This window comes from Oncorhynchus mykiss, chromosome 4 (genome assembly GCF_057628025.1).
Source record: "Oncorhynchus mykiss isolate SJ-2025 chromosome 4, ASM5762802v1, whole genome shotgun sequence".
NCBI lineage: Eukaryota > Metazoa > Chordata > Actinopteri > Salmoniformes > Salmonidae > Oncorhynchus > Oncorhynchus mykiss.
The window spans coordinates 82,113,508-82,137,500 of NC_143025.1; the positions used below are offsets into that span (position 1 = coordinate 82,113,508).

The following is a 23,993-nucleotide window of genomic DNA, read 5'->3' on the forward strand; positions in this document are numbered from 1 at the left end:
AAAGCTCAGGGCTAGAGATGAGAGCTCAGGGCTAGAGATGAAAGCTCAGGGTTAGAGATGAAAGCTCAGGGTTAGAGATGAGAGCTCAGGGCTAGAGATGAGAGCTCAGGGCTAGAGATGAAAGCTCAGGGTTAGAGATGAGAGCTCAGGGCTAGAGATGAAAGCTCAGGGTTAGGGATGAGAGCTCAGGGTTAGAGATGAAAGCTCAGGGCTAGAGATGAGAGCTCAGGGCTAGAGATGAAAGCTCAGGGCTAGAGATGAAAGCTCAGGGCTAGAGATGAGAGCTCAGGGCTAGAGATGAAAGCTCAGGGTTAGAGATGAAAGCTCAGGGTTAGAGATGAGAGCTCAGGGCTAGAGATGAGAGCTCAGGGCTAGAGATGAGAGCTCGGGGCTAGAGATGAGAGCTCAGGGCTAGAGATGAAAGCTCAGGGTTAGAGATGAGAGCTCAGGGCTAGAGATGAAAGCTCAGGCTTAGAGATGAGAGCTCAGGGTTAGAGATGAAAGCTCAGGGCTAGAGATGAGAGCTCAGGGCTAGAGATGTGCAACAGTGTTCGATACACTGGCTGCGCATCACGCTCACACTCTTGTGCAGTTGGCCCACACGCTAACAAGATTTCAGGTTGAGTGTGAGATCTTCATGTGAGGTTGCAGACAGATGAGCAGAGACGAGAGGGCTGAATACTCGACATGGGAACGAGAGAGAGAGAGAGAGAGAGAGAGAGAGAGAAAAAGACTCCATTTGCTGCTGTGTTTCTCCAACAAATTATTATTTACAATGACTGCCTACCAGAAGGCAAAAGGCCTCCTGCAAAAGGCCTCAAGCTTATTGACAGTCTGTGGTGGAAACATAATCGATTTGATGATAAACTAAAAAAGTTAAATACCAGAATATTTGTGGAAATGGAGACTTTCACTCTCTCTGCTCAAAAACATTTCATGCTGAGAACCAGGTCTCTTACACAGGCCCTGTATACACATTAATGCACATCAATATACACTATACATATCAACATGCATCAATATACACTATACACATTAATACACATCAATATACACTATACATATTATATGCATCAATATACACTATGCATATTAATATACATCAATATACACTATACACTTTAATATGCATCAATATACACTATACACATTAATATACATCAATATACACATCAATACATACATTAATATACACATCAATATGCACATTAATATGCATTTTAATATACATCGATATACACTATACACATTAATATACATCAATATACATCAATACACAACAATATATACATTAATATACATCAATATACACATCAATATCAATACACATCACTATCTACATTAATTATCACATCAATATACACATCAATATGCATCAGTATACACATCAAGTCACAGTTGTTAAAATGGACAGACCAAGGCGCAGCGTGATTTGAGTTCCACATCTTTATTAAAAGTGAAACTTCTCAACAAAAGAATAAACAAACAACGACCGTGAAGTAACGTAGTGCTACACAACACTAACACAAAACAATATCCCACAAAAGCAGGTGGGAACAGGGACACCTTAAGTATGATCGCCAATTAGAGACAACGATAATCAGCTGCCTCTAATTGGGAACCATACTCAATCCCAAACACAGAAATAAATTGACTAGAACACCCACTAGTCACGCCCTGACCTACATAATAGATAACCAAGGGCTCTCTATGGTCAGGGTGTGACAGTACCGCCTCCAAAGGTGCGGACTCCGGCCGCAAAACCTGAAACCAAATGGGGAGGGTAGGGGGGGTGACTAGTGTCGGTGGCGGCTCCGGTGCGGGTCGTAGCCCCTGCCCAGACCCCGGATCCGGCCATGGCGCCGGGCTGAACGCAATACCTGGACTGGGCATCGGCGCAGAAAAAGGCTCCTGCCATGGAGCGGGACTGGACACCGTGCCTGGACTGGGCATCGGCGCAGAGAAAGGCTCCTGCCATGGAGCGGGACTGGACACCGTGCCTGGACTGGGCATCGGCGCAGAGAAAGGCTCCTGCCATGGAGCGGGACTGGACACCGTGCCTGGACTGGGCATCGGCGCAGGTTGCACCGGACTGATGACACGCTCCTCAGGTCGAGTGCGCGGAGCCGGCACAGGACGCTCCGGGCTGGGGAGGCGCACTAGAGGCCTAGTGCGTGGAGCCGATTAAGGTGGCACCGGACTGTTGACACGCACTTCAGAGTGAGTGCGGGGAGCCGGCACAGGACGTACCGGGCTGGGGAGGCACACTGGCGGCCTGGTGCGTGGAGCTGGCACAGGTGGCACTGGACTGTTCACACGCACTTCAGGGAGGGTGCGGGGAGCTGGCACAGGACGTACCGGACTGGGGAGGCGCACTGGAGGCCAGATGCGTGGAGCCGGCACAGGTTTCACCAGACTGCTGACAGGCTCTTCAGGTCGAATGTTGTGCAGAGCACACACTCAATCCCAAACATAGGAATAAATAGACTAGAACACGCCCTAGTCACACCTACAACACCATAGAGAACCAAGGGCTCTCTATGGTCAGGGCGTGACACATCAATATACATCAATGCACAACCATACATACATTAAAACACATCAATATACACATCAATATCAATACACATCACTATATACATTAATTATAACATCAATATATACATCAATATACACATCAATATGCACATTAATATACATCAATATACACTATACACATTAATATACATCAATATACACATCAATAAACATCAATATGAACATCAATATACATCAATACACAACATTATATACTTCAATACACAAATTAACACACATCAATATACACATCAATATACACCTCAATATACACATCAAGATACACATCAATATACACCTCAATTTACACATCAATATACACATCAATATAGATATCAATACACATCAATATACACATCAATATACACATGTATATACGCATCAATATTCATATAAATATGCACATCAATAAACATATCATATACACTATACACATCAATATACACTATACGAATCACTATACAAATCAATATACACTACACATCAATATACACATCAAGATATGCGTTAAATATACACATCAATATGCACATCAATACACAGACATATACGCATCAATATACTGATCAATATACACATCTATATACGCATCAATATACAGATCAATATACACATCTATATACGCATCAATATACAGATCAATATACACATCTATATACGCATCAATATACACATCAATATACACATCTATATACGCATCAATATACACATCAATATACACATCTATATACGCATCAATATACACATCAATATACACATCAATATACAGATCAATATACACATCTATATACGCATCAATATACACATCAATATACACATCTATATACGCATCAATATACACATCAATATACACATCTATATACGCATCAATATACACATCAATATACACATCTATATACGCATCAATATACACATCAATATACACATCAATATACGCATCAATATACACATCAATATACACATCTATATACGCATCTATATACGCATCTATATACGCATCAATATACAGATCAATATACACATCTATATACGCATCTATATACGCATCTATATACTGATCAATATACACATCTATATACGCATCAATATACAGATCAATATACACATCTATATACGCATCTATATACGCATCTATATACTGATCAATATACACATCTATATACGCATCAATATACAGATCAATATACACATCTATATACGCATCTATATACGCATCTATATACTGATCAATATACACATCTATATACGCATCAATATACACATCAATATACACATCTATATACGCATCAATATACACATCAATATACACATCAATATACAGATCAATATACACATCAATATACACATCAATATACACATCAATATACAGATCAATATACACATCAATATACAGATCAATATACAGATCAATATACACATCAATATACACATCTATATACAGATCAATATACACATCAATATACACATCAATATACAGATCAATACATGAAAAGCAAGTAACAAAAGGAAAGACAGAAACCGAGACAAAGAGAGAGAAACTGTAATGACTGGTTGCCTGGTGGATGTAATAAGTTGTTTATCTTTGTTTCTGGAACATATTTACCTCCTGCTGTGCATCATGGGACTCAGCCAAAACAATGGAATGGAAACAAAGCAGTGAGGATGCTGCCCTTCATAAGGCTGCATTGTTTACAGAATGGAGTCAACCGGGCTAATTTAGTACAGTCAAATCAAATCAACTCAAGCTCTATTTATACAGACATGCAATGCAATGTGCTTCACAGGGGAAAAGAAACAATACAATAAAAACATTGAAAATAAAAAATGGAAGTATTTACTACACAACAAACGTAAGAGGATAAAAACTACAGAATAACAATAGAAATTAAATGACTGAAAAGCACCCAAAGGACAAGCAAAGCTAAGAAGGTGTGTTTTAAGATGACAGCACCACTGCTTCTATTCCTCCTGTATTATTATGGTCTCAGTATAAGGACACCATATAAGGATACCATAGTCTCCACAAGTGATTGCAACCAAACAAGGCAAAAGAAAGATGCTAACCGCTAAGCTTGACTGTCTTTACGCTTACCGCTGATGTGAGAATGTTCTACCGTGAGTGTGTAATATTCTTGTTATTTTATTGTCTTTGCAGATCATGAATTTGGATGGGGAGTTTTGAAGAGTTTCTGCTGAGAAAGCCCAACTATTACACTCAGAGAAGGAGGCGTGGCTTTGAACCCGAGGTGGTGCCACACCCAACCCAGCTGATTCCAGGTAACTAACTCTAACTTCCACATAGTGTATGTACTACAGTCCTACATCTCTCTACGTAGTGAACGAAGCTCCATGACCTCTATGAAGCTCTAGGAAGCTCTATGAAGCTCTATGAAGCTCTAGGAAGCTCTATGAAGCTCTATGAAGCTCTATGAAGCTCTAGGAAATGAAGTTAGGTCTTCTGTTACTGTTTGTGACATCTTCATTAGTGTTGTGTTGTATTTAGTCCTCATTATGTCACGAGAGAAAGAGGATGAAACTAATGACCGCTTCCCAAACCTTTGTCTTTACGGAGATGGAAGTGGATGCGGTTGAGAAGCGCCATCGAACGCGTTCCAAAGGGGTCCGAGGTACGCTACGGTAACAGTACAGTGTGTCTGTCTCTCTAAACGGCCTGGGGTTGTTAGTTACTGCCCCCCCCCCCCCCCCCCCCCCCCCCCCCAACCCCCTCACTCTGCCCCCTCCCTCTCATCTGCCAGCCACCTGGCATCATATTGAGGGACATCAAGTCAAAGTGAAAGTGACTGTGGATACTCAGAAATGCATCATGGATCCTGTAGTTTTGATTTTGATTGTAATTGTTTATTCTTTACTGCTATTATTGTGTATGCTGTACTAGACAGTGCATCTAACTGTGTCTGATGTGGCTTTGTTAATCTTTCTCACTAGTTCCAGTGGAGACGGCAGCACAGGAATTATTCAGGTTGGTGCGTAATTCATTCCTGAGGGCTTTACAGACTCTCTGAGTGGTCAATGCTTTTCTAAATATATTTGATTTGCTGTTGTATTAACGGTAGGCTATAGCGGGGATATTATGATCAACTGCATTCTACTATCACATAGCATACAGTACTCCCTGCAGATTGGTCGTGTTGAGGGGGACCATGTTTCACTTCATTCCAGTGATACAAGAATGTCCCTGACTCATGATGTACTCACATCATATCCACTGTACTCACATCATATCCACCGTACTCACATCATATCCACCGTACTCACATCATATCCACCGTACTCACATCATATCCACCGTACTCACATCATATCCACCGTACTCACATCATATCCTCCGTACTCACATCATATCCACCGTACTCACATCATATCCACCGTACTCAAATCATATCCACCGTACTCACATCATATCCACCGTACTCACATCATATCCACCGTACTCACATCATATCCTCCGTACTCACATCATATCCACCGTACTCACATCATATCCACCGTACTCAAATCATATCCACCGTACTCACATCATATCCACAGTGACTTGAGGTCCAGTGTTGTATTGTAAACAGCCACTGTTGACGGTGCCTTTACCGTGTCGCTCTAGTCATTTCCTCAGCTGTAAGATTTGGACAGGGATCAAGTGTTTAGCTCATGATTACTTTCATGCTTTCATTGAACAGATAAAAAATGATTGATTATTTTCCCTAACCCAAAAATGTTTGCGATACATCTACCCTTTTTCGTTGCAGTTGTACAATACACCAATGTTCTAAACATTCTAGTACACTCTGTAATCGTGTGTTTTCTGTCTGGCCAGTGGCCTGCACAGTCTCTATCTCTAAACACCCTTCTCCCTCTTGATGGCATTTCTCAGCTCAGAACCCCTAATCCATAATCTCTCCGCGCCACTTCCCTGGCTCTTGCTTCTCACACACTTATGATTGCGCACGTCCACACACACGTACACATACAAGCATACACACGTAAACATACACACACACGCACTCAGGCAGACAGTCAGGCAAGCACGTACGCATGCACACATAGAGACAGACAGCCCACTGGCCTATACACATCCTCTCCCTAAGCACATGGGTGTTTCATCAGCCCATGGATCCATTTCCAGGGCTACACACATCAATAATGCCAATAGCAGTGATCGATGCGTGCTCCTGCCATTCACCGAGAAATCTATGGATCTGTTCACCTTGGAGAGAGCGAGAGCTGCTGTTCTGCTCTAATCAGCACAATCATGCACTTTTCATTGTGGATGGTGCATGACGGACATCCACATCCATCCATATTAGGAAGTTGTCAAGCAAAACTAAATCAGTGGTCAGACAAAGCTTCCTAAGTTGTACAAATGACATCGACTAACCTGCACCCCCGCACATTGACTTGGTTCCAGTACCCCCTGTATATAGCCTGGCTAACCTGCACCTCTGCACATAGACTTGGTTCCAGTATCCCCTGTATATAGCCTGACTAACCTGGATCCCCGCACATAGACTTGGTTCCAGTACCCCCTGTATATAGCCTGACTAACCTGTACCCCCACACATTGACTCGGTACCGGTACCCCCTGTATATAGCCTGACTAACCTGTACCCCCACATATTGACTCGGTACCGGTACCCCCTGTATATAGCCTGACTAACCTGTACCCCCACACATTGACTTGGTACCGGTACCCCCTGTATATAGCCTGACTAACCTGTACCCCCACACATTGACTCGGTACCGGTATCCCCTGTATATAGCCTGACTAACCTGTACCCCCACACATTGACTCGGTACCGGTATCCCCTGTATATAGCCTGACTAACCTGTACCCCCACACATTGACTGGGTACTGGTACCCCCTGTATATAGCCTGACTAACCTGTACCCCCACACATTGACTCGGTACCGGTATCCCCTGTATATAGCCTGACTAACCTGTACCCCCACACATTGACTGGGTACTGGTACCCCCTGTATATAGCCTGACTAACCTGTACCCTCACACATTGACTCGGTACCGGTATCCCCTGTATATAGCCTTGTTATTGTTATTTTATTGTGTTACTTTTTTGGGGGGGGGTAAATATTTTCTTAACTATTTCTTAAACTGCAATGTTGGTTAAGGGCTTGTAACTAAACATTTCACGTAAGGTCTACCTGTTGTATTTGGCGCATGTGACAAATACGATTTGATTTGATCTACTAATATGGATACCATACGCCTCAGATGGCCATAAACTAGCGGACTGCGTGCGAATGGGCCAATGGAAAGCTACAACATAGTTTACTGTACCTCCTAGTACCTATAGGTGTGGGGTCAAAGGGAGAGGCACCCAGTGTTCCTTAAGAGGGGCTCTTTACCTTTGGCACTCACAGCTGTCTAAAGGAAGGCTGATGGGCTGCTATGAAATATGCAGAGTAGTGCGTCACCGCCTGGCCTTGAAGCTGCTGGCTGTGTGTTCTCATTACATGAATAATACACAGCTGCTATGGTCCTGTGCATTCCTCTGGATCATGTGTTTTGTCATGCATGTACTGAGCACTATCTGCGTGTGAGGGAATGGGATGTCATCTGGAGGAGTGTGTGTGCATCGGGTGAAGGGGGAGGGTCTGTGTGTGCGTGTGTGCGTGTGTGTGTGCGTGTGCGTGCGTGTGTGCGTGTGTGTGTGTGTGTGTGTGTGTGTACGTGCCTGTCGTGCCATGCATCGTGTTAACTCCAGTGTCTCTCCTTGCTTACAGCTGTCCTACTCCAGGCTGTGATGGAAGCGGACATGTCAGCGGCAAATACGCCAGACACCGAAGGTAAAGATCCTTCTTCACTCCCCTTATAATCTGCATTTTTCCTCCTCCTCCTCCTCCTCACTCACTCACTCACTCACTCACTCACTCACTCACTCACTCACTCACTCACTCACTCACTCACTCACTCACTCACTCACTCACTCACTCACTAAGCCCTCCCTGACCTGTCATGGACAAATCAAGCTCTTCAGCTCCAGGCCATTGCTCCTGCACAAAAAGCAAACCTGCAATTGCAATCACCGGCTGTGAAAAGTTGATTGCAAAATGTGTCAGAATATCTGAGGACCTGCTTGAATGTTAGATTGATACTGGTTGATTGTGGTTGTGCAACATCTACAGATGTAGGTTTTTAATTTGATCAACCTGTTGCAGGAGAACATTCCTGCAATGTAGGACATTTTAAACTTGTGGTGTATTTGAGCATTAAAAAGGCTTCTGAAGTTTGTAATTTCCACCTTGAAATTTCAGACTTGATTTTCCATTTTTTTTAAATTGATCAACCCTTATCAATCCTGTTGCTGCAGGGTTATTTTCCTGCTGTAGCTCAAATTCAGATCCTACATCTGTATCTTTCTGTGATTGCCGTGGTGATTTCCCAGACACATTGACAGATTACATAGAGACTGGAGTGTTGTACTTCGAGAGCTGTGGACACAACCGTTTTGCTGTAATCTTGGATGTTATCGAGAATTTGGGTGCCAATTTAAAGTCTTTTATATCTTCAAGGTCACCCAAATTCTTGCAAATGTTAAGTCAATGATCAATGGCAACTTTAACATCCCCCTGAGGTCGATGTCCACGCCCCAGCGAAAATCTAATTAGCATAAGAAAACAATCCCAATAAAAATGTGTTTAAGGAACAATGGATGCATCTCAATCCACCGCATCCGCCTAGGTCACACTTCCACGGTGAAAGGTGACAGAGCTAAAGCAGTGTTTATCAGACCATGAGACAACCCGAAAATTTGGCTCTATGACCTACACAAATGTCAGGAGACTAGTTTGAACTCAGTACAGATGATCTGCCAACTTCTGTCTGTCGTGTCTGAACCGTCTGGGCTACACACTAATGACCCCCCTGTGCAAAGGTGAGACTCTTACCAACATGTACCTGTGGGTTGTTTTGCTCTAGGATGCCCACAAGACTTGTCTGAAGGTCCCTGGTACCAGTTGAAAAAATGGATGGAAGTATATGTGGAGACCGTTTAATGGCAAAAATATGGGGTTAAATACATGTACATGTTTCCTGATCTTTCTTATATCTCTCAGATATAGGACAGACACTTCAGAACAAACTTCCTTTTGATATGTTTTTGGGACTATGTGTTGTTCCATGTAGTGAAACTGTTATTCAATTAGTTTGTATTGGCTAATAGCAGTAATATACTTCAAGGGGTCTGTCCTATATTTCAAAATCAAAAAGCTAAATGATCCTTGGTATGACCTTCTTGAAACAATTCCATGTAGCTTAGTAGAACCCCACCTCCCCCAGCTTAGACAGGGATTAGACTCTGATGGGTTGATTTACAGTCATGAGTGCCTACATTGTACATACAGGTGGTCCCGGGAAACAAACCCATTATCCTTGTGTTGCATGCTCTACCAACTGAGCCGCAAGAGGACCACTTAAGAAATCACTCAAAAGAAGAGAAAGGTGGCGATAGAAAATCGAACTTCGTTGACAGCTGACATGTAAAGTCACCAGACGTTCCCAGAGTCCTCCTCCACTCAGGGCATGTTTAAACAAAAGCTTCTCCACTTGATGCTATTTACTCCCCAGACGTGGGCTAGAGAGATTGATAGCTGTGTCTCCAGTGTCACCCCATCAAGGCGTCTCCATGAACCAGTGGGCTAGAATTGCATTTGGTGCCACAGACCTCTCCCTCTCCCAAAGACCCTGGGTGATAAATTACCCACAAATAGAGGGGCAGGCTGAGAGGAAGAGCTCTGTGTGTGTGTGTGTGTGTGTGTGTGTGTGTGTGTGTGTGTGTGTGTGTGTGTGTGTGTGTGTGTGTGTGTGCGTGCGTGCGTGCGTGGGTGTGTACATGCATGCGTGTGAGAGGAGGGCATTAGATCCTGAGGCGGCCCTGCCTGAAATAATAAGTGTTGGTTGGTTGGTTGGTTGCTTGGTTGGCTGGTCGGTCAGTGGGTTGATTGGTTGATTGGCCGGTCAGTTGGTCGGTTGGTTAGCCGGTTGATTGGTTGATTGGCTGGTCGGTCGTTTGGTTGGTGGATTGGTTGGTTGATTGGTGGATTGACCGGTAACTTGTTTGATTCATTGGTCATTTGATTGGTTGATTGGCTGGTCGGTTGGTTGATTGGTTGATTGGTTGATTGGTTGATTGGTTGATTGGTTGATTTGCCGGTCGGTTGATTGATTGGTTAATTTGCTTGTCGGTCGGTCGGCTGATTTGTTGATTGATTGGCTGGTCGGTCGGTTGGTTGATTGGTTGACTGGTCGGTCAGTGGGTTGATTGGTTGATTGGCCGGTCAGTTGGACGGTTGATTAGTCGGTTGATTGGTTGATTGGTCGGTCGTTTGGTTGGTTGATTGGTCGGTCTGTTGATTGATTGATCGGTTGATTTGTTGATTGATTGGCTGGTCAGTTGGTCGGTTCATTTGTTGATTGGCTGGTCAGTTGGTTTATTTGGTTGGTCTGTTCGTTGGTCGGTTGATTGGTTGATTGGCTGGTGGGTTGTTTTGGTTGGTTAAATTGGTTGATTGACTGGTCGTCGTTCTATTGATTGGTTGGTTGATTGGTCGGTTGATTGGTTGATTGGCTGGTCAGTCGGTTGATTGGATGATTGGCTGGTTGATTGGCTGGTTGATTGGCTGGTCGGTTGGTTGATTGGCCGGTCGGTTGGCCGGTTGGTTGGTTGATTGGTTGATTGGTTAATTGGCTAGTCGATTGGTCGGTTTATTGGTTAGTTGGTTGGTTGGTTGGTTGATTGGTTGATTGGCTGGTCGGTTGGGTAGTTGGTTGTTTGGTTTGTTGGTTTGTCGGTTGGTTGGCTTGTTGGTTGGTTGATTGGCTGGTTGGTTGGTTGGAGCCCTAGTGATGATATGTTTACAGTAGCCTAAAACTGTGCAGTGATATATATATATATATATAGTGATATAATAACCTGGTTAAATCTTCTACTTCCTACCCCCCGTAAACAAGAGACGCACATATATTTATCTTTACTAAACTGCTACTCTTGTTGGCTGAGCTCTGCTGTCTTGCAGTCTGCTGTCTTGCTTCATCTCTCCTCTGCTCAGTAACATAATATGATTGATTTCACTGGCAGCCCCAGTTGAACCCCCGGCTATAGTGTTCAAGCTAGGGAAGAGGAGGACGTAGAGGTGTGGAGGCATGTGGCTGTGTTTGGGTGTAGTAATGACAATGACTGTTACCCCCGCACACACACACAAACACGCACACACGAACACACTGTGAAGACGACGCTAGCTGTTTGAGAGTCTGCGGCCATTAGAGCAACCTCAAACAGGATCTACTATGTGTCTGCTCTTTGAAGTAGGACATGAGAGAGAGACAGAGAGAGAGAGAGAGAGAGAGAGAGAGAGAGAGAGACAGACAGACAGACAGACAGACAGACAGACAGACAGACAGACAGAAAGTTGACATTGATGTGTGTAACATTACAATTGACCTTGATGAGTGTAACATTACAGTTGACCTTGATGAGTGTAACATTACAGTTGACCTTGATGTGTGTAACGTTACAGTTGACCTTGATGAGTGTAACATTACAATTGACATTGATGAGTATAGCATTACAGTTGACCTTGATGAGTGTAACATTACAGTTGACCTTGATGAGTGTAACATTACAGTTGACCTTGATGAGTGTAACATTACAGTTGACCTTGATGTGTGTAACATTACAATTGACATTGATGAGTGTAACATTACAGTTGACCTTGATGAGTGTAACATTACAGTTGACCTTGATGTGTGTAACGTTACAGTTGACCTTGATGAGTGTAACATTACAGTCGACCTTGATGTGTGTAACATTACAGTCGACCTTGATGTGTGTACCATTACAATTGACCTTGATGTATGTAACTCTATTGGGAGTCAAAAATTGCAAAAAGAATCATATAAATTAATCATAAACCAATCTGTGCCTACATTAACCTATGATTTACCAAAGATTACACATCTAATCAAGGTGTAAATTAAAGCCAGTTTTAGTGAGAGTGTTACATGTTGACATTGGCACATACAGTAATGTATTGCACAATATTAATATCTTTGACATATCTTTCTGATTTGGCTAGTAATCATTTTAATACTGTTTATTCCCTCGCCCATCATTGTGAGAACATACACAAATAAAAAGTCTAAAGATTTGGACTAAAAGTGAAATCTTTTCTCAGTAAATCCACTGGTTGGTAATGAGGTCTATTGTGAGCAGCTTTGTTGCTGGTGTGACTGCCATGTCTAGAGCTGGCACTCAGTAATTGCCTAGGCTTTGTACAGATGAGGTTGAGTGCAATCTCTCACTCCCTATCACTCCATCCATCCTCGTCTTTCTCTCTCTGCCTTCATCCTTCCCGTTTCTCACACTGACTCTCTCCCCCTCTCCCTCTCTCTCTCTCTTTCTCTCTCTCTCTCTCTCTCTCTCTCCCTCCCTCCCTCCCTCTGGCTGATGTATGACTCATATGGACTGAGCCTGCAGGCAGGTATAATTCAGGTCCTGACAGGTAACACTCACTAAAAGGCTGGGAATGGAGCCAAGAGCTGGTGGCAGAGAGCGAGGAGAGGAGAGGAGAGGAGAGGAGAGGAGAGGAGAGGAGAGGAGAGGAGAGGAGAGGAGAGGAGAGGAGAGGAGAGAGAGGAGGAGAGAGAGGAGGAGAGAGGAAAGAGAGTAGTGAGTAGAGAAAAGAGAGAGGAGAGCCTGGCAGGGCAGAGAGAGCCACTCCACACACACCTAGTATTTGTGTTGTCTTTGTGAGAGATATACAGCAGGGTTTAATTTGTGTTGTCTTTGTGAGAGCTATACAGCAGGGTTTAATTTGTGTTGTCTTTGTGGGAGATATACAGCAGAGTTTAATTTGTGTTGTCTTTGTGAGAGCTATACAGCAGGGTTTAATTTGTGTTGTCTTTGTGAGAGATATACAGCAGGGTTTAATTTGTGTTGTCTTTGTGGGAGCTATACAGCAGGGTTTAATTTGTGTTGTCTTTGTGAGAGATATACAGCAGAGTTTAATTTGTGTTGTCTTTGTGAGAGATATACAGCAGGGTTTAATTTGTGTTGTCTTTGTGAGAGATATACAGCAGGGTTTAATTTGTGTTGTCTTTGTGAGAGATATACAGCAGGGTTTAATTTGTGTTGTCTTTGTGAGAGATATACAGCAGGGTTTAATTTGTGTTGTCTTTGTGAGAGATATACAGCAGGGTTTAATTTGTGTTGTCTTTGTGAGAGCTATACAGCAGGGTTTAATTTGTGTTGTCTTTGTGAGAGCTATACAGCAGGGTTTAATTTGTGTTGTCTTTGTGAGAGCTATACAGCAGGGTTTAATTTGTGTTGTCTTTGTGAGAGATATACAGCAGGGTTTAATTTGTGTTGTCTTTGTGAGAGATATACAGCAGAGTTTAATTTGTGTTGTCTTTGTGAGAGATATACAGCAGAGTTTAATTTGTGTTGTCTTTGTGAGAGATATACAGCAGAGTTTGATTTGTGTTGTCTTTGTGGGAGATATACAGCAGGGTATGATTGCATCCAAGCTGTTGTCTTTTCTCACTTAGAGATCAGAGTCTCAGGGTCGGCGTACATTGGGCTGATTTACTAGGATACAATGAATTCTGTATAAAAACAAACATTATACAGCCTGGATACAGCCCATAGCAGTGATACATTATATTGTCCATACGCCACAAATCCCTGAGGTGCCTTATTGCTATTATTAACCGGTTACAACATAAATAGAATAGTGAACAAGTAGTTCTGTGTCATACCCATGGTATATTGTCTGACATGCACAAGGCTGGAATGCTGTTTCAGCCAATCACCATCCAGGACCCAAACTACCCGGTTTATAATCTGTATTATATACCGGGTGGTTTGAGCCCTGAAAACTGATTGGCTGAAAGCAGTTGTATATACATTTATTTATTTATTTTTCACATTTATTTAACCAGGTAGGCTAGTTGAGAACAAGTTCTTATTTGCAGCTGCGACCTGGCCAAGCTAAAGCATAGCAATTCGACACATACAACACAGAGTTACATATGGATTAAACAAAACCTACAGTCAATAATACAGTAGAAAAAAAAAGAAAAAAAAAGTCTATATACAGTGTGTGCAAATGAGGTGAGATAAGGGAGTTAAGGCAATAAATAGGCCATGGTGGCGAAGTAATTACAATATAGCAATTAAACACTGGAATGGTAGATGTGCAGAAGATGAATGTGCAAGTAGAGATACTGGGGTGCAAAGGAGCGAGATAAATAAATAAATACAGTATGGGGATGAGGTAGATAGATGGGCTGTTTACAGATGGGCTATGTACAGGTGCAGTGATCGGTGAGCTGCTCTGATAGCTGGTGCTTATAGCTAGTGAGGGAGATATGAGTCTCCAGCTTCAGTGATTTTTGCAGTTCATTCCAGTCATTGGCAGCAGAGAACTGGAAAGAAAGGCGACCAAATGAGGAATTGGCTTTGGGGGTGACCAGTGAGATGTACCTGCTGGAGCGCGTGCAACGAGTGGGTGCTCCTATGGTGACCAGTGAGCTGAGATAAGGCGGGCTTCACCTAGCAGAGACTTGTAGATTACCTGGAGCCAGTGGGTTTGGCGACGATTATGAAGCGTGGGCCAACCATCGAGATCTTACAGGTCGCAGTGGTGGGTAGTATAAGGGGCTTTGGTGACAAAATGGATGGCACTGTGATAGACTGCATCCAATTTGTTGAGTAGAGTGTTGGAGGCTATTTTATAGATGACATCCCTGAAGTCGAGGATCGGTAGGATGGTCAGGTTTACGAGGCTATGTTAGGCAGCATGAGTGAAGGATGCTTTGTTGCGATTCTAGATTTAATTTTGGATTGGAGATGCTTAATGTGAGTCTGGAAGGAGAGTTTACAGTCTAACCAGATACCTAGGTATTTGTAGTTGTCCATGTATTCTAAGTCAGGGCCATCCAGAGTAGTGAAGCTGGACATGCGGGCAGGTGTGGGCAGTGATCGATTGAATGGCATGCATTTAGTTTTACTTGCATTTAAGAGCAGTTGGAGGCCACAGAAGGAGAGTTGTATGGCATTGAAGCTCGTCTGGAGGTTAGTTAACACAGTGTCCAAAGAGGGGCCAGAAGTATACAGAATGGTGTCGTCTGCGTAGAGGTGGATCAGAGAATCACCAGCAGCAAGAGCGACATCATTGATATATACAGAGAAGAGAGTCGGCCCGAGAATTTAACCCTGTGCCCCCCCTAAAGACTGCCAGAGGTTCAGACAACAGGCCCTCCGATTTGACACACTGAACTCTATCAGAGAAGTAGTTTCTGAACCAGGCGAGGCAATCATTTGAGAAACCAAGGCTGTTGAGTCTGCCAAGTCGAAAGCCTTGGCCAGATCGATGAATATGGCTGCACAGTAATGTCTCATCAATGGCGGTTAGGACTTTGAGCGTGGCTGATGTGCACCCATGACCAGCTCTGAAACCAGATTGCATAGCGGAGAAGGTACGGTGGGATTCGAAATGGTCCGCAATCTGTTTGTTAAACTGTTATGGCTGCATTCCCGATATCGGGATCGATATGACAACTACCAGTGAAAATAGAGGACGCCAAATTCAAACCACAGAAATCTCATAATTACAATACTTAAAACATACCATCTTATATCATTTTAAAGCTATTCTCGTTGTTAATCCCACCAAAGTGTCCGATTTCAAATAGGCTTTTCAGCAAAAGCACTACAAACGATTATCAAATCAAATCAAATGTATTTATATAGCCCTTCGTACATCAGCTGATATCTCAAAGTGCTCTACAGAAACCCAGCCTAAAAACCCAAACAGCAAGCAATGCAGGTGTAGAAGCACGGTGGCTAGGAAAAACTCCCTAGAAAGGCCAAAACCTAGGAAGAAACCTAGAGAGGAACCAAGCTATGTGGGGTGGCCAGTCCTCTTCTGGCTGTGCCGGGTGGAGATTATAACAGAACATGGCCAAGATGTTCAAATGTTCATAAATTACCAGCATGGTCGAATAATGATAAGGCAGAACAGTTGAAACTGGAGCAGCAGCACGGCCAGGTGGACTGGGGACAGCAAGGAGTCATCATGCCAGGTAGTCCTGAGGCATGGTCCTAGGGCTCAGGTCCTCCGAGAGAGAGAAAGAGAGAAAGAGAGAATTAGAGAGAGCACACTTAAATTCACACAGGACACCGAATAGGACAGGAGAAGTACTCCAGATATAACAAACTGACCCTAGCCCCCCAAACTACTGCAGCATAAATACTGGAGGCTGAGACAGGAGGGGTCAGGAGACACTGTGGCCCCATCCGAGGACACTCCCGGATAGGGCCAAACAGGAAGGATATAACCCCACCCACTTTGCCAAAGCACTGCCTCCACACCACTAGAGGGATATCTTCAACCACCAACTTACGCCTAAAATTATTGCATGGGTTGCTTTTTCCGTAAACTTTTTTTGAAATCTGACACAGCAGTTGCATTAAGGAGAGGTATATCTATAATTCCATGTGTATAACATGTATTATCATCTACATTTATGATGAGTATTTCTCTTGAAATGAATCAAAATCACTTGATGTGGAATTTCTCAGGTTTTTGCCTGCTATATGAGTTCTGTTATACTCACAGACATAATTCAAACAGTTTTAGAAACTTCAGAGTGTTTTCTATTAATAATAATATGCAAATAATAGCAACTATGACTAAGGAGCAGGCCGTTTGATATGGGCACCTTTCATCCAAGCTACTCAATACTGCCCCTGCAGCCATAAAAAGTTAACTTGGATTTCGAAGACCTTAGAAAGACAGAGTAGGATAGAAATAGGTCTGTAGCAGTTTGGGTCTAGAGTGTCACCCCCTTTGAAGAGGGGGATGACAGGTTTCCAATCTTTGGGAATCTCAGATGATACGAAAGAGAGGTTGAACAGGCTAGTAATAGGGGTTGCAACAATTTCAGCAGATCATTTTAGAAAGAGACGGTCCAGATTGTCTAGCCCGGCTGATTTGTAATGGTCAAGATTTTGCAGCTCTTTCAGAACATCAGCTATCTGGATTTGGGTGAAGGTGAAATGGTGAGGGCTTTGGTGGGTTGCTGTGGAGGGTGGCGGGCAGTTGACCTGGGTAGGGGTAGCCAGGTGGAAAGCATGGCCAGCCGTAGAGAAATGCTTATTGAAGTTCTTAATTATAGTGGATTTATCGCTGGTGACAGTGTTTCCTAGCCTCAGAGCAGTGGGCAGCTGGGAGGAGGTGCTCTTATTCTCCATGGACTTTACAGTGTCCCAAAACCTTTTTGAGTTAGTACTACAGGATGCAAATTTCTGTTTGAAAAAGCTAGCCTGAGCTTTCCTAACTGCCTGTGTATATTTGTTCCTAACTTCCCTGAAAAGTTGCATATCACAGGGGCTAGTAGATGCTAATGCAGAACACCACAGGATGTTTTTGTGCTGGTCAAGAGAAGACAGGTCTGGAGTTAACCAAGGACTATATCTATTCCTAGTTCTAAATTTTTTGAATGGGGCATGCTTATTTAACATGGTGAGGAATGCACTTTTAAAGAATAACCAGGCATCCTCTACTGACGGGATGAGGTCAATGTCATTCCAGGATACCCCGGCCAGGTCGATTAGAAAGGTCTGCTCGCGAAGTGTGTTAGGGTGCGTTTGACAGTGAGGAGGGGTAGTCATTTGGTCGCAGACCCATTATGGATGCAGTTTAGGTCACCTAGTAGCACGAACTCAGAAGATAGATGGGGTGCAATTAATTTGCATGTGGTGTCGAGGGCACAGCTGGGGGCAGAGGGTGGTCTATAGCAAGCAGCAACAGTGAGAGACTTGTTTCTGGAAAGGTGCATTTTTAGAAGTAGAAGCTCGATTTGTTTGGGTAAGTAAGACAGAACTCTGCAAGCTATCTTTGCAGTAGATTGCAACACCGCCCCCTTTGGCAGTTCTATCTTGGTGGAAAATGTTATGGTTAGGGATGGAGATTTCTGGGTTTTTGGTGGACTTCCTAAGCCAGAATTCATACACGGCTAGGACATCCGGGTTGGCAGATTGTGCTAACGCAGTGAGTAAAACAAACTTAAGGAGGAGGCTTCTAATGTTAACATGCATGAAACCAAGGCTTTTATGGTTACAGAAGTCAACAAATGAGAGCACCTGGGGATTGGGAGTGGAGCTAGGCACTGCAGGTCCTGGATTAATCTCTACATCACCAGAGGAGCAGAGGAGAAGTAGGATAAGGGTACGGCTAAAGGCTATACGAACTGGCCGTCTAGCACATTCGGAACAGAGAGTAAAAGGAGCAGGTTTCTGAGCACGATAGCATAGATTCAAGGCATAGTGTACAGACAAACGTGAGGTATGATATGAGTACATTGGAGGTAAACATAGGCATTGAGTAATGATGAGAGAGATATAGTCTCTAGAGATGTTTAAACCAGGTGATGTCATCGCATATGTAGGAGGTGGAACAACATGGTTGGTTAAGGCATATTGAGCAGGACTAGAGGCTCTACAGTGAAATAAGACAGTAATCACTAACCAGGACAGTAATGGACAAGGCATATTAATATTAGAGAGAGGCATGCATAGCCAAGTGCACATATGGGTCCAGTGAGTGGTTGGGCTGGCTGGGGACACGGCTATTCAGACAGTTAGCAGGCCGGTGCTAACAAGCTAGCAGTTAGTAGGCCTGGGTTAACAAGCTAGCACTTAGCAGACCGGGGCTAGCAAGCTAGCAGTTAGCAGACCGGGTTAGCAAGTAAGCAGTTAGCAGACCGGGGCAAGCAAGCTAGCAGTTAGCAGACCGGGGAAAGCAAGCTAGCAGGTAGCAGCCCGGGGCAAGCAAGCTAGCAGTTAGTAGACTGGGGATAGCAAGTTAGCAGAAGGGCCTTTAGGGGACGTCGCGATGGAGGTAAGTCTGTTTTTGCCTCTTCGTACGATGATTTTTGATATCACGTGTATGGCAAGAAATATACATTTTACTGGTCTAATTTGGTTGGTAACCAGTTTATAATAGTAATAAGGCACCTCAGGGTTTTGTGGTACATGGCCAATATATCACGGCTAAGGGCAGTATCCAGGTTCTGCGCTTTGCATCACGCCTACAAACAGCCCTTAGGCGTGGTATATTGGCATACACCACACCTCCTAGGGCCTTATTGTTTAAATATAAAGCAGGGGTTCAACTTAAACTTGAGTAGGGAATTGTATTGTTGCTAATCTAACCAACAGACGCCATTTTGTCCTCCACTCTCTCCATCTTCCTCCCTCTTTCTTTTCTCTCTCTCGTTCCATGCAGATTTTTAGCCTGTCTGTAAGGCTGTCTGATGGTTCGACTGTTACGGGTCCTGTCTTGAGATATTCGGTGCATTTGGAAAGTATTCAGACCCCTCCTTCACATTCTGCACATTTATTCTCTAATGGATAAAATTATTATTTTTCCCTCATCAATCTACACACAGTACCCCATACTGACAAAGCAAAAACAGCCCTTTAGAAATGTTGCAAATCTATTAAATACAAAAAAATGTAATATCTTATTTACATAAGTATTCAGACCCTTTGCTATGAGACTTGAAATTGACAGGTTCATCCTGTTTCCATTGATCGTCCTTGAGATGTTTCTACAACTAGATTTTTTATTTTAGTAATTTTTATTTTATTTCACCTTTATTTAACCAGGTAGGCTAGTTGAGAACAAGTTCTAATTTACAACTGCGACCTGGCCAAGATAAAGCATAGCAGTGTGAACTGACAACAACACGGAGTTACACATGGAGTAAACAATAAACAAGTCAATAACACAGTAGAAAAAAAGAAAAAAAGAGTCTATATACATTGTGTGCAAGGCATGAGGAGGTAGGCGAATAATTACCATTTTGCAGATTAACACTGGAGTGATAAATGATCAGATGGTCATGTGCAGGTGGTGTGCAAAAGAGCAGAAAAGTAAATGAATAAAAACAGTATGGGGATGAGGTAGGTAAATTGGGTGGGCTATTTACCGATAGACTATGTACAGCTGCAGCGATCGGTTTGCTGCTCAGATAGCAGATGTTTAAAGTTGGTGAGGGAGATAAAAGTCTCCAACTTCAGCGATTTTTGCAATTCGTTCCAGTCACAGGCAGCAGAGAACTGGAAGGAAAGGCGGCCAAAGGAGGTGTTGGCTTTAGGGATGATCAGTGAGATACACCTGCTGGAGCGCGTGCTACGGGTGGGTGTCGCCATCGTGACCAGTGAACTGAGATAAGGTGGAACTTTACCCAGCATGGACTAGATGACTAGATGACCTGGAGCCAGTGGGTCTGGCAACGAATATGTAGCGAGGGCCAGCTGACTAGAGCATACAGGTCGCAGTGGTGGGTGGTATAAGGTGCTTTAGTAACAAAACAGATGGCACTGTGATAAACTGCATCCAGTTTGCTGAGTAGAGTATTGGAAGCTATTTTATAGATGACATCGCTGAAGTCGAGGATCGGTAGGATAGTCAGTTTTACTAGGGTAAGTTTGGCGGCGTGAGTAAAGGAGGCTTTGTTGCGGAATAGAAAGCCGACTCTAGATTTGATTTTAGATTGGAGATGTTTGATATGAGACTGGAAGGAGAGTTTACAGTCTAGCTAGACACCTAGGTACTTATTGATGTCCACATATTCTAGGTCGGAACCATCCAGGGTGGTGATGCTAGTCGGGCGTGCGGGTGCAGGCAGCGAACGGTTGAAAAGCATGCATTTAGTTTTACTAGCGTTTGAGAGCAGTTGGAGGCCACGGAAGGAGTGTTATATTGCATTGAAGCTCGTTTGGAGGTTAGATAGCACAGAAGTATACAGAATGGTGTCGTCTGCGTAGAAGTGGATCAGGGAATCGCCCGCAGCAAGAGCAACATCATTGACATATACAGAGAAAAGAGTCGGCCCGAGAATTTAACCCTGTGGCACCCCCATAAAGACAGCCAGAGGACCGGACAACATGCCCTCCAATTTGAAAGGCACACACTTGTTTATATAAGGTCCCACAGCTGACAGTGTGTGTCAGAGCAAAAACCAAGGCATGAGATCGAATGAATTGTCCGTAGAGCTCCGAGACAGGTGTCTGCAGCATTGAAGGCCCCCAATAACACAGTGGCCTCCATTATTCTTAAATGGAAGAAGTTTGGAACCACCAAGACTCTTCCTCTCCAAACGGAGCAATCGGGGGAGATGGTCACTCTGACAGATCTCCAGAGTTCCTCTGTGGAGATGGGAGAACCTTCCAGAAAGACAACCATCTCTGCAGCACTCCACCAAGCAGGCCTTTACAGTAGAGTGGCCAGACAGAAGCCACTCCTCAGTAAAATGCACAATAGCCCGCTTGGAGTTTGCCAAAAGGCACTGTAAGAACTCTCAGACCTTGATAAACAAGATTCTCTGGTCTGATGAAACCAAGATTGAACTCTTTGGCCTGAATGCCAAACGTCATGTCTGGAGGAAAACAGGCACCACTCATCACCTGGCCAATACTATCCCCGCGGTGAAGCACGGTGGTGGCAGCATCATGCTGTGGGGATGTTTTTCAGCAGCAGGGAGTGGAAGACTGGATCGTCAGGATCGAAGGAACGATGAACGGAGCAAAGTACAGAGAGATCCTTGATGAAAACCTGCTCCAGAGCACTCAGGAGCTCAGACTAGGGTGAAGGTTCACCTTCCAACAGGACAATGACCTTGACCACACAGCCAAGACAATGCCAGAGTGGCTTCGGGACAAGTCTCTGAATGACGCAGCCAGAGCACAGACTTGAACCGGATCTCTCTGGAGAGACCTGAAAATAGATGTGCAGCAACACTCCCCATCCAACCTGACAGAGCTTGAGAGGATCTGCAGAGAAGAATGGGAGAAACTCCCCAAATACAGGTGTGCCAGGCTGGTAGCATCACACCCAAGAAGACTCAAGGCTGTAATCACTGCCAAAGGTGCTTCAACAAACTACTGAGTAAAGGGTCTAAATACAGTGCCTTGCGAAAGTATTCGGCCCCCTGGAACTTTGCAACCTTTTGCCACATTTCAGGCTTCAAACATAAAGATATAAAACTGTAGTTTTTTGTGAAGTATCAACAACAAATGGGACACAATCATGAAGTGGAACGACATTTATTGGATATTTCAAACTTTTTTAACAAATCAAAAACTGAAAAATTGGGCGTGCAAAATTATTCAGCCCCCTTAAATTAATACTTTGTAGCGCCACCTTTTGCTGCGATTACAGCTGTAAGTCGCTTGGGGTATGTCTCTATCAGTTTTGCACATCGAGAGACTGACATTTTTTCCCATTCCTCTTTGCAAAACAGCTCAAGCTCAGTGAGGTTGGATGGAGAGCATTTGTGAACAGCAGTTTTCAGTTCTTTCCACAGATTCTCGATTGGATTCAGGTCTGGACTTTGACTTGGCCATTCTAACACCTGGATATGTTTATTTTTGAACCATTCCATTGTAGATGTTGCTTTATGTTTTGGATCATTGTCTTGTTGGAAGACAAATATCCATCCCAGTCTCAGGTCTTTTGCAGACTCCATCAGGTTTTCTTCCAGAATGGTCCTGTATTTGGCTCCATCCATCTTCCCATCAATTTTAACCATCTTCCCTGTCCCTGCTGAAGAAAAGCAGGCCCAAACCATGATGCTGACATCACCATCTTTGACAGTGGGGATGGTGTGTTCAGGGTGATGAGCTGTGTTGCTTTTACGCCAAACATAACGTTTTGCATTGTTGCCAAAAAGTTCAATTTTGGTTTCATCTGACCAGAGCACCTTGTTCCACATGTTTGGTGTGTCTCCCAGGTGGCTTGTGGCAAACTTTAAACTGCACTTTTTATGGATATCTTTAAGAAATGGCTTTCTTCTTGCCACTCTTCCATAAAGGCCAGATTTGTGCAATATATGACTGATTGTTGTCCTATGGACAGAGTCTTCCACCTCAGCTGTAGATCTCTGCAGTTCATCCAGAGTGATCATGGGCCTCTTGGCTGCATCTCTGATCAGTCTTCTCCTTGTATGAGCTGAAAGTTTAGAGGGACGGCCAGGTCTTGGTAGATTTGCAGTGGTCTGATACTCCTTCCATTTCAATATTATCGCTTGCACAGTGCTCCTTGGGGTGTTTAAAGCTTGGGAAATGTTTTTGTATCCAAATCCGGCTTTAAACTTCTTCACAACAGTATCTCGGAACTGCCTGGTGTGTTCCTTGTTCTTCATGATGCTCTCTGCGCTTTTAACGGACCTCTGAGACTATCACAGTGCAGGTGCATTTATACGGAGACTTGATTACACACAGGTGGATTGTATTTATCATCATTAGTCATTTAGGTCAACATTGGATCATTCAGAGATCCTCACTGAACTTCTGGAGAGAGTTTGCTGCACTGAAAGT

The 23,993-nt window shown here is 43.6% G+C and overlaps 1 protein-coding gene across 38 annotated transcripts in view; it reads left to right on the plus strand.

Moving 5' to 3' along the window:
- LOC110521081 (myelin transcription factor 1-like protein) overlaps window positions 1-23,993 on the plus strand; it is a 158,230-nt gene that overhangs the window by 32,039 nt on the left and 102,198 nt on the right. For all 38 annotated transcript variants that reach the window (XM_090233163.1, XM_090233139.1, XM_036976123.2 and 35 more), the window contains exons 2-5: window positions 4,733-4,854; window positions 5,150-5,204; window positions 5,524-5,557; window positions 8,332-8,394. In XM_090233163.1, coding sequence (XP_090089289.1) covers window positions 5,150-5,204; window positions 5,524-5,557; window positions 8,332-8,394 — 152 coding nt within the window. In that variant the 5' untranslated portion in view covers window positions 4,733-4,854. The remainder of the gene's footprint in view (window positions 1-4,732; window positions 4,855-5,149; window positions 5,205-5,523; window positions 5,558-8,331; window positions 8,395-23,993) is intronic.